Source organism: Bidens hawaiensis, unplaced genomic scaffold (genome assembly GCF_021521415.1).
Source record: "Bidens hawaiensis isolate Kalapana, Puna unplaced genomic scaffold, B.hawaiensis_p1.1 tig00028811_1, whole genome shotgun sequence".
In the NCBI taxonomy this organism is placed as follows: domain Eukaryota; kingdom Viridiplantae; phylum Streptophyta; class Magnoliopsida; order Asterales; family Asteraceae; genus Bidens; species Bidens hawaiensis.
The window spans coordinates 95790-107567 of NW_027505135.1; the positions used below are offsets into that span (position 1 = coordinate 95790).

The 11778-nt window shown below is 42.9% G+C and overlaps 1 protein-coding gene across 1 annotated transcript; it reads right to left on the minus strand.

Annotated features, from left to right (window-relative positions):
• Window positions 1-1122: 1122 nt before the first annotated feature.
• On the minus strand, window positions 1123-11435 carry LOC143610989 (uncharacterized). The gene is made up of 3 exons (XM_077085322.1): window positions 10952-11435; window positions 1281-1608; window positions 1123-1186 (listed from the first exon to the last, which is right to left on the minus strand). The coding sequence occupies exons 1-3, from the start codon at window positions 11433-11435 to the stop codon at window positions 1123-1125; spliced, it is 876 nt and encodes a 291-aa protein (XP_076941437.1).
• Window positions 11436-11778: the final 343 nt, after the last annotated feature.

The window sequence follows — 11778 nt, forward strand, 5'->3', positions numbered from 1 at the left end:
TGGAATTTATATTGTGTCAAATAATACACAGAATATTATATCGCATCTAGAGTATGGAATCGCATCATTACGTAAATCGAGGGTAAGCGTGTACGAGTGAGAATCTGGTTTATTATCTAATTTTCATACGATTGTATAGAGGTCATACTAGCATATTCCATATGATCGTATAGCACTCATACTATCGTATGATTTATGGTCAAATTCAAACAATATCAGGCGCTTTTATACTGAAAATTCCATTGGGCATTCCATACGATCATATAGGTCTTATTAATAGGAAAGGGTTTGTGAATTCTTATAATGGGTGTATTTTAATATCATATCCTTTTTAAAATTAACAAAGCTGAGAACATAAGAAATTTAAATTTTGAAGTTTAATATTGAAGTTGTAAGTTATATTAAAGTTTCATAAATAAGAAGGGAAAAAAATAACACGGGACCACTCCTACATGTCATCTCATGCGGGAGAGATTCGTGTTATATGCATATGTCATGTAATTTGGATCGATGTACACACAAGTATAAAAGTTTAGATATATATTACTTACTATATTCTTTTCTCTCAATATTACAAAAACGACATAGCATTCTAGTTTATTTTTTCTAGATTTTCTTTTGAATTTTTACAAATATTTCTTATACAATATCATGGACGTTTTAAACACTTGTTAACAGCTAACTTCTTACACGTGTACACTTGTTAACAACGACAATATCATTCTAGTTTATTAAGGTAGTTTAACCTGGAAGGCTGTGTGTTATGGTGGGGGGCTTCGAAGCCCCTCCGGCCTCCACAGTGTCACGTCAGCGTCACGTGGGCACTGGGGGGCATCAAAGCCCCAGGGCATAATGCCCCTCTATGGTGAGGGGGCTTCGAAGCCCAACATTTTTCTTTTTTTGTTAAAACAAAAAAACCAATACAATAATATATAATACAATAATAAAAAAAATACAATAATACTAAAATACAAAATAAATTGAATAAAAAAACATATAGCTATTTTTAGTCGCCGTCATCTTGCTTATTACTCCAAAGATGTTCAACAAAATCCTATCGAATGCTGAAATTTGTTTTCTTTTTTTGTGTTTATAATAGATTAGCAAGTTTCTCATCTTCGCTTAGTGTACAGATCGGCTCTGGCTCATCGTTGTACTCGCCTTAGCAAACTGCTCTATCCGAATCCTCCAATATCATATTATGCAAGATAATGCAAGTGTACATTATGTTTCTTAACTTATCCATTTGTAGAAAACGAGCCAGTTGTCTCATGATAGACCAACGTTTCTTTAATACACCGAATGCCCTTTCGATGTCTTTTCTTGCTGACTCGTGTTTTTTCTTGAAATACTGACGTTTTTCATCAGTCGGGCACGTAAAGCTAAGAACCAACTTGGCCCACTCCGGATCAATACCGCCGACTAGATTATATCCGTATTCGTAGTTGATATCGTTCGTGGAAAATGAGATGTCGGGCGAGACTCCGTCTGTGAGGCGGTCAAAAATAGGGGACGCATTAATCACAGCTATATCATTGTTTGCACCGGGCGTCCCAAAAAATGCATGCCATATCCAAAGATCAAATGATACAGCCGCCTCAAGAATAACTGTTGGGCCATCATGATCACCCCGATGATATTAACCTTGCCAAGCAACAGGACAGACTTCCCATTCCCAATGCATGCAATCGAGGCTACCAAGCATCCCGGGAAAACCGTGTCTTTGATGATGCACCTCGTGTAACACCCCGACCAAAGGCGGATTATACATCGGGGCGCCACATATTGTTTCATTACTCGTGACACTATTGGTGTCAATATTTATTAATACACATTTTATCGCACACGCGCAGCGGGGAAAATAAAGAACATAAATCAAACATAAATCAATATATTATAAATTATAACATTCAAACATCATTAACTTGTCCTGATACATTTTAATTCTAGGTCCAAAAGTAAAAACGTCCTACGTGTCCACAAGCTCCAAAACAGCTACTGCAAACCTGAACATGTGTTAAAATAAACGTCAAACACTTGCGTGTTGGTGAGAAATCAAGTTTAATACAATACATAGATAACAATAAATCTGCGCGCAACATGTGTATGTCTGGTTTTCAACAAGGGTGTAATCTGATCGGGACCAACTCTAAGAGACAAGACTGCCAGTGCTCACAATTGAGCTCACAAACAAGACTAACTGTGCATGTGTAAACAAAAGAGAAAATCATAAACGAATGTTCTCCCGTGTTCATCTAATGGTACCATGAAAACTGCGGAATAGACCGTCCATACGGTTAATGATCCACACATACAAATAAACAGCCAAGTCTACGTCCGCAACACATGGGATACTGCGCGACTAAAGTTCATAAACAAGTTTGAGACTCTAAGTTGTATGAACACATGAACATCCCAAAACATTAAAAGCAAAAAGGGATTAGATACGAGATAACTCACTTGATAAATGATGCGGTGATAGATAAAGCAAGAACCAACTTTAAACAAGCACAAGTTAACCTATAAATAAGATTATTGTTTTAATGATTTGTTTTAAGTCTTGATTATAAGTTAGCATAATTAATAAGTAAATTATAATATATATTACCGGAAAAGCAGGGAAGAACAGGGAGGAAGACGGAGGCAGGAGAGGAAGACGGCAGAGAGAGCAAGGAGCAAGAGAACAGGAGAGATTAAGTGTTTTGTGTGTGTAGTGTTAGGAAAAATAATGTTATTATTTATAGAGAAACCCTAGGGAACACAATCCCTAGGAAAAGGGGAAAAGATCTCAAAAAGCAAAAGATTCCAAAAGCAAAAGATATCAAAAGATATGGCAGCTGCAGGGGGCAAGATAAAGCTGTCAGGGAAACAGTAACAGGCATGGGCGGGTCAGATAAAGGTACTGGTCAAGCATGGCAAAAGCAGATCTCAAAAGATAATGTCAGTCACTTTTTCTACCAACCAATGGGGGTTGGTACGCATGCTGCGCCGAAAGTAACTATTCAGACATTAGATAGGTTAGGTCAACGGCTCAAAAGATAAGACAACACAAAAGCAAACGGCTAGATTTAAACAGAAGATACAAGGGTTAAGCGCGGGAAGGCTGAGTGCGCGAGCGCGAAGGCTGGCACAACAATCCTTAGCGCACTGCGGGAAGAATCACATCCTTAGCGTGCTGTGTGAACTAGAATTCTAAGCGCATCGCGGGAAGAACATACATTCTTAGCGCATTGCGGGAAGAACATGCATTCTTAGCGCGCTGCGAGAAGAGTTCTCTTCACGCATCGCAGGAACAAGATGTCTTCACGCAGGCTTCCATGTAAGGAGTCTGGCGCGTGGAGCTGCAGACATCCTTAGGCGGGAAGAACCAAAGGACAAGCAAAGAGGGAAACAAGGCGTAAGGGCGGGACGGCGACAAGAGGGAAAAGAAGGCGGAAAGAGAGAAGGAAGAGGGAGGGGACGGCGGAAAGAAAGAGAGAGAAAGAGGCGGGAAGGAAAATATATTATTATTATTATTATTAAAAGTAAAATATAAGTATAAATATTAAATAATAAAAGAGAGATCGGGTCAGAGAAACGGGTACCTGGATCGGGTCGGATCGGGCAGATGTCACAGTCTCCCCTACTTTAAGAAATTTCGTCCCGAAATTTATCTCGAAGTAGGTTGCGCAGAGAACAGGTGCGGGTACTTGATCTTCATTTGATCTTCCCTTTCCCATGTAAACTCGGCTCCGCGCTTGGACTCCCAACGAACTTTCACGATAGGGATACGACTGCGCTTGGTTTGCTTAACCTCGCGATCCATAATCTCAACAGGCTTCTCAATGAAATGCATGGATTCATCAACTTGAACTTCATCAAGTGGAATGTGAAGGTTCTCGTCAGCTAAACACTTCTTGAGATTGGAAACATGGAACGTTGGATGCACATTACTGAGCGCGAGCGGCAGGTCAAGTCTGTAGGCAACTTTTCCCACACGCGCGAGAATCTTGAATGGACCAACATAACGAGGAGCAAGCTTACCCTTCTTCCCAAAGCGGACAACACCTTTCCAAGGCGACACTTTAAGGAGAACAAGATCACCAACTTGAAATTCGAGAGGCTTTCGCCTACGATCTGCGTAACTCTTCTGTCGGCTTCTGGTAGTCAGCAAATGATCACGGATCTTGGCGATTTTATCGGTTGTCTCTTGAACAAGTTCGGGTCCTGTGATTTGAGTTTCACCCACTTCGCTCCAACAAATCGGGGAGCGGCATTTACGACCGTAAAGTGCTTCAAATGGGGCCATACCGATACTGGAATGATAGCTGTTGTTATAAGAAAACTCGATCAAAGGCAGGTGTGAATCCCAATTACCTCCAAAATCAAGAACACAAGATCGGAGCATATCCTCAAGAGTTTGAATAGTTCGCTCAGACTGACCGTCAGTCTGAGGATGATATGCCGTACTCATGTCCAAGCGAGTTCCTAGCGCAGATTGGAGAGATTTCCAAAAGCGAGATATAAAACGGCCATCGCGATCGGATATGATGCTCAAAGGAGTACCATGGCGGCAGACGATTTCCTTGACATAAAGCTGCGCGAGATGCTCAACACGGTAGTTTTCACGAATGGGCAGAAAGTGAGCAGATTTAGTCAAACGATCCACTATTACCCAAATGCTATCATGTTTGCTTGCTGTCAAAGGTAACTTGGTAATAAAGTCCATCGCTACACATTCCCATTTCCACGTAGGAATTTCAGGTTGTTCGAGCAAACCAGATGGGCGTTGGTGTTCAGCTTTCACTTTAGAACAAGTCAGACATTTAGCTACGAACACAGCAATATCCTTTTTCATACCGGGCCACCAATAAGTAATGCGCAAATCCTTGTACATCTTATCAGCGCCAGGATGAATAGAATACCGAGATTTGTGCGCTTCACTCAGGATATCAGCGCGAAGATTCTCATCAAAGGGATTCCAGATGCGATTAAGATAGCAGAGAATTCCACTCAGATTGGGCACAAAAGGCGCTTCCGCGCCACATGCTAACTCGGCGCGAAGGTTACCATTACTGATGGATGCGCGCTGCGCGTCACGAATACGCGATTCAAGGTTGCTTTGAATCGGCGCGAAGTGAAGCTGCGTGCGCGGCAAAATACAGTTAAGCTGGCAGGGTTTTCGGCTGAGCGCATCGGCTACCACATTAGCCTTACCAGGATGATACCGGATCTCACAATCGTAATCGCTGATGAGTTCGTTCCATCGGCGTTGCCTCATGTTAAGTTCCTTTTGATCAAAGATATGCTGAAGGCTTTTATGGTCAGTGTAAAGGATACACTTAGTACCATAAAGGTAGTGTCTCCAGATCTTCAAGGCAAAAACAACTGCACCAAGCTCGAGGTCGTGAGTTGTATAATTCTTTTCATGAACCTTAAGTTGCCTTGATGCGTAAGCGATAACCTTGCCTCGTTGCATAAGAACACAACCGAGACCTTGGTTGGATGCATCGCAATACACGACAAAATCATCATTACCCTCAGGTAGCGCAAGAACAGGAGCTTCACACAACAAACGCTTGAGCGTTAGAAAGGCTTCTTCTTGCTTCGAGCCCCAAATATACGGTTTACCTTTGTGCGTCAGAGCTGTTAAAGGCAAAGCGATCTTCGAGAAGTTCGAAATGAAGCGCCGGTAATAACCAGCTAAGCCCAGAAAGGAACGGATCTCAGAAGGAGAGGATGGCGTAATCCAGTTCTTGATTGCTTCAATCTTGGATGGGTCGACATGAATACCCATCTTGTTTACAACATGACCAAGAAACTGTACTTCATCAGACCAAAATTCACACTTGGAAAGCTTAGCATAGAGTTGCTCGGCTCTAAGCTTTTGCAATACCAATCGGAGATGTTGCTCATGCTCGGCCTTGGTCTTAGAATACACCAGAACATCATCGATAAACACGATCACGAATTTATCCAAGAAAGGCCTACACACCCGATTCATAAGATCCATGAAAACGGCGGGTGCGTTGGTTAGACCGAAGGACATGACCAAGAATTCAAAATGGCCATAACGAGTTCGAAAAGCAGTCTTCGGGACATCTTCATCGCGGATGCGCAACTGGTGATAGCCAGAGCGGAGATCAATCTTCGAGAAACAAGAGGCACCTTGGAGTTGATCAAAGAGGTCGTCAATACGCGGTAAGGGATACCGGTTTTTAATGGTGAGTTTGTTCAACTCGCGGTAATCAATACACATGCGAAACGATCCATCTTTCTTTTTAACGAACAACACCGGAGCACCCCAGGGCGAAGAGCTAGGGCGAATGAATCCTTTAGCAGTCAACTCTTGAAGTTGGCTGGCCAATTCTTGCATCTCAGCGGGTGCAAGACGATAAGGAGATTTAGCTACGGGGGAAGCACCAGGGACAAGATCAATACGGAACTCGACTTCACGAGCGGGAGGGATACCAGGAAGATCATCAGGAAAAACTTCAGGGAAATCACGCACAACAGGGATATCGCGAAGCTTCTTCTCTTCAACAGGTTTAACCACATGGGCTAGAAATGCAATACACTTCTTCCGCATGAGCCTTTGGGCTTCGGCGCAAGACATAAGTTTAAGACCACTGGAGGGTTTCTCGCCGTAGATATGAAGATCACCATTTTCTCGAGGTATGCGTATCAACTTCTTGGCGCAAATAACTTCGGCGCGATTCTTCGAGAGCCAGTCCATACCAATAATAACATCAAAGCTTCCAAGAGGCATAGGGATGAGGTCGATCAGAAAATCGTTTTCGTTAAGATTAAGCGTACAATCTTTAATCACTGAGTTAATTAAAATAATTTCACCATTAGCCAATTCAACTGAAAAATCTTCTTTTAAATCGTTGCGCGGTCGCGCAAGCTTCTGCTCGAAGGCGCGAGAGATAAAGCTTCGATCGGCGCCAGTATCAAAAAGTACAGAAGCATAAAATCCGTTAAGTAAAAATGTACCATTAACTACGTCATTATTCGCTTGCGCTTGGTGCGCGGTTATGTTAAAAGCTCGTCCACGCGTCACTTGGTTCGAAATCTGGTTCACCGGATTCGCTTGCGTAATCTGAACTTGTAGTCTTGGGCACGCGTTCCGGAAATGACTGGGATCACCGCAGTTAAAGCACGATCTGGGTCGTGGGTTTTGGTAGATTGATTGTGGGTTCTGCGGGTAGACTGGTGGTGTTGGCGCAATTGGATTGGCGGGAAGGACTCTACAGTTTTCAGCAGTGTGACCAGTACGGCCACATCGGTTACAAAGTCGACACGGGGTTTGGGTTGGGTGGTGAAATCTACAGGTTGGGCAAAAGGGATGGTTTCCTGTGTAAGGTTTCTTAGTTGGCGGGGCAGGGAGTGCTGGATTGGTTAAGGCATAGTTATGGACTGCAGGAGGTGCTGGGTAGGTTGACAGTGGGTTAGGCGCGTAAACTGGGGGTTGGTAAACGGGTTGCTGGACAATGGGCGGGTTGGTAAGCGCATAGGCCTTGCGCCTGCGCTTGAGGTTGTTACGGTTTGAGGGTTCTGGTTTGGTTTCTGCGGGTTCAGGGACAGTTTTGGTGGTTTTGGTCTTCTCAGTTCCCCGCAGGAACAGAGTTCCTGCTCTGACATGGTTGTCGCTGAGCACAGCGGCCAACTCAATAGCGTCAGGGAGGGTAACTGGGTTTCTGGCCCATACAGAATCTTGAATTTCCATGGGGAGACCCCCAAGGAATTTCTCGATGGCTCGGCGGGAAGGGGTAACAAGGTGAGGGACCAGTAAGCTTAGCTCGTGGAAGCGCGTCGCGTACTCGCGCGCTTCACCGCTGTACTGCTTCAAGTTCCAAAATTCTTCCTCCAGGCGCTTAACTTCGTTGGGAGGGCAGAATTCTCGCGTAAGAATTTCCTTGAATTCCTCCCATGTCATGCTAGAAGCAGCCTCTGCGCCACGCGCATGGGCTACTCCATTCCACCATGTAAGCGCTCTGGATTCCAGGACACTGGAAGCATATAGGGTTCGTCTGTCTGAGGGGCATTGGGTGTGAAGGAAAGTGTTTTCTATCTTCTCGAGCCACTGGAGCATCACGGTGGCTCCTTCAAGACCTGTGAACTTTGGAGGGTTACCCGCGTTAAAGGACTTAATGTTATAACTCGAGGTGTTGGTATTGTTTTGGCTCAAAGCTTGGGCTATTGCGGCGGCCATTTCCTGGGAACGTTGCTGTCTACGCATGCGCGAGGCTTCTCTTCTCTGAAATCGGCGAGATAGCGGAGGCATTCTATAAAAATTTTAATTTTAGTTAATATCTTGGTTTTAGCGCAAAGTTTTAATCTTATAAAGCTTGGTTTCGCAGGGTTAGATACTATCAAAAGTTAAAGTAAAATAAATGACCCAAAATGCAGATTTAATAAAGGTAACAAATTCGAATCAGAAATCGACAATTCATGCATCACCATGACTTTCCGAATTCCCAATTTAAAATATACGAGTAAACGAGTATTGGAGATTGACGATTCATGTATCACCATGACTTTCCAATCTTCAATATAAAATATACAAGAAAATGAGTATTGGAGGTTGACAATTCATGTATCACCATGACTTTTCAAGTCTCCAACCTCAGAACATAATCGTAAATGGAAATTGAAAATCAACTATTCATGTATCACCATGACTTTTCGGATTTTCAAATCCCACAAACGAATATGTAAGTAAAATCAATAAAAATCGAAATTCAACCAAAATCGAAATATCGCGAAATAAAACATAAAATCATATACTGCGCAAGTGCGAGCATATTCATAAATAACGAGTAATTAACAATAAGCGCGCAAACATGAGATTTCTCTCATGCGCGAGAAGGGACTCTTAGGTATTCTAGGCCGTTACGTCTAACCACCTATCCTAAAGTCAACGAGCTCTGATACCAATCTGTAACACCCCGACCAAAGGCGGATTATACATCGGGGCGCCACATATTGTTTCATTACTCGTGACACTATTGGTGTCAATATTTATTAATACACATTTTATCGCACACGCGCAGCGGGGAAAATAAAGAACATAAATCAAACATAAATCAATATATTATAAATTATAACATTCAAACATCATTAACTTGTCCTGATACATTTTAATTCTAGGTCCAAAAGTAAAAACGTCCTACGTGTCCACAAGCTCCAAAACAGCTACTGCAAACCTGAACATGTGTTAAAATAAACGTCAAACACTTGCGTGTTGGTGAGAAATCAAGTTTAATACAATACATAGATAACAATAAATCTGCGCGCAACATGTGTATGTCTGGTTTTCAACAAGGGTGTAATCTGATCGGGACCAACTCTAAGAGACAAGACTGCCAGTGCTCACAATTGAGCTCACAAACAAGACTAACTGTGCATGTGTAAACAAAAGAGAAAATCATAAACGAATGTTCTCCCGTGTTCATCTAATGGTACCATGAAAACTGCGGAATAGACCGTCCATACGGTTAATGATCCACACATACAAATAAACAGCCAAGTCTACGTCCGCAACACATGGGATACTGCGCGACTAAAGTTCATAAACAAGTTTGAGACTCTAAGTTGTATGAACACATGAACATCCCAAAACATTAAAAGCAAAAAGGGATTAGATACGAGATAACTCACTTGATAAATGATGCGGTGATAGATAAAGCAAGAACCAACTTTAAACAAGCACAAGTTAACCTATAAATAAGATTATTGTTTTAATGATTTGTTTTAAGTCTTGATTATAAGTTAGCATAATTAATAAGTAAATTATAATATATATTACCGGAAAAGCAGGGAAGAACAGGGAGGAAGACGGAGGCAGGAGAGGAAGACGGCAGAGAGAGCAAGGAGCAAGAGAACAGGAGAGATTAAGTGTTTTGTGTGTGTAGTGTTAGGAAAAATAATGTTATTATTTATAGAGAAACCCTAGGGAACACAATCCCTAGGAAAAGGGGAAAAGATCTCAAAAAGCAAAAGATTCCAAAAGCAAAAGATATCAAAAGATATGGCAGCTGCAGGGGGCAAGATAAAGCTGTCAGGGAAACAGTAACAGGCATGGGCGGGTCAGATAAAGGTACTGGTCAAGCATGGCAAAAGCAGATCTCAAAAGATAATGTCAGTCACTTTTTCTACCAACCAATGGGGGTTGGTACGCATGCTGCGCCGAAAGTAACTATTCAGACATTAGATAGGTTAGGTCAACGGCTCAAAAGATAAGACAACACAAAAGCAAACGGCTAGATTTAAACAGAAGATACAAGGGTTAAGCGCGGGAAGGCTGAGTGCGCGAGCGCGAAGGCTGGCACAACAATCCTTAGCGCACTGCGGGAAGAATCACATCCTTAGCGTGCTGTGTGAACTAGAATTCTAAGCGCATCGCGGGAAGAACATACATTCTTAGCGCATTGCGGGAAGAACATGCATTCTTAGCGCGCTGCGAGAAGAGTTCTCTTCACGCATCGCAGGAACAAGATGTCTTCACGCAGGCTTCCATGTAAGGAGTCTGGCGCGTGGAGCTGCAGACATCCTTAGGCGGGAAGAACCAAAGGACAAGCAAAGAGGAGGGAAACAAGGCGTAAGGGCGGGACGGCGACAAGAGGGAAAAGAAGGCGGAAAGAGAGAAGGAAGAGGGAGGGGACGGCGGAAAGAAAGAGAGAGAAAGAGGCGGGAAGGAAAATATATTATTATTATTATTATTAAAAGTAAAATATAAGTATAAATATTAAATAATAAAAGAGAGATCGGGTCAGAGAAACGGGTACCTGGATCGGGTCGGATCGGGCAGATGTCACACCTCGTATATTTTTTGTACGTCGCTTTGAGTCGGCTTCCTCAAATATTTTTTATGATATAGTTGTGGAATACCTAAGTTTAACAAATTTTATGAAATTCATGCTTAAAATATTACGGTTTTGAAATAAATAATTAGAATATTAATACTCACATTCGCAGAATGTGTGAAGCGCTTCACGAGCCACTGTCGCCGACATCTGTAAGTACTCTTCCATGGCGTCGCTCGCGGTCCCGTACACTAGTTGACGAATTGCCGCCGTGCATTTTTGCATTGTTGAATATCCCGGTTTACCTCTCGCGTCCTCCCGTTGTTGGAAGAATGCATAAACGCTTTCTAAATCACCAACTATTCCTAAAAATAGTTGGCGACTCATTCGAAAACGACGCCGAAATCGTTCCGAATCAAAAGTCGCTTCCGGCGAAAAATAATTTTTCATCAACCGGTCATGCGCACCTACGCGATCCCGTTGAAGATGAGGCCCTCTTTCTAGTGGTTGTGAGCTTTCGCAATTCTGGACTACGAGTCGTGCAGCCTCTAGAAAGGCACTAAATATCGCTTCATCCTCTGAATCCGAATTGGAAATATCGTCGATATCGGGCTGGAAGTCGGGTGTGAAAGATGAGTCGGAAGACATATTTGAGGAGAAAGTTTTATAAAGTTTAAATAGGAGAATGAGATGTTTGTAGAGGTTGGGTGAATGGTATATATATATAGTATTTTATATTATTTAATTTTTTTTAAACGGTCATAAAGCCGTTGGTGTTGGCCCCCACCTCACCCCCCCCCTCCACCGCCCCCATCATCCCCTCCACCCTTCCCTCCTCCGCGCCCCACCTCACCGCGCCCCTCTACGGTGTTTTCCCCCCACCGCGCCCCTCTCCCCCGTCCTTCCTCGCCCATAGCACACAGCCTAACTGAAGTGATATAAGCTAACTTTAAAAGCCTTATCATCTATGTGTATTAGAGAATTCTCATCC

Bases quoted from the DNA above. Each gene is read 5' to 3' on its own strand.
- LOC143610989 (XM_077085322.1), bottom strand. From the start codon at position 11,435: ATGTCTTCCGACTCATCTTTCACACCCGACTTCCAGCCCGATATCGAC. The intron at 1,609-10,951 runs GTGAGTATTAAT...ATGGCCCAACAG, and splicing joins GCTTCACACATTCTGCGAAT to TTATTCTTGAGGCGGCTGTA. The intron at 1,187-1,280 runs GTCTATCATGAG...ATGATATTGGAG, and splicing joins GGTGTATTAAAGAAACGTTG to GATTCGGATAGAGCAGTTTG.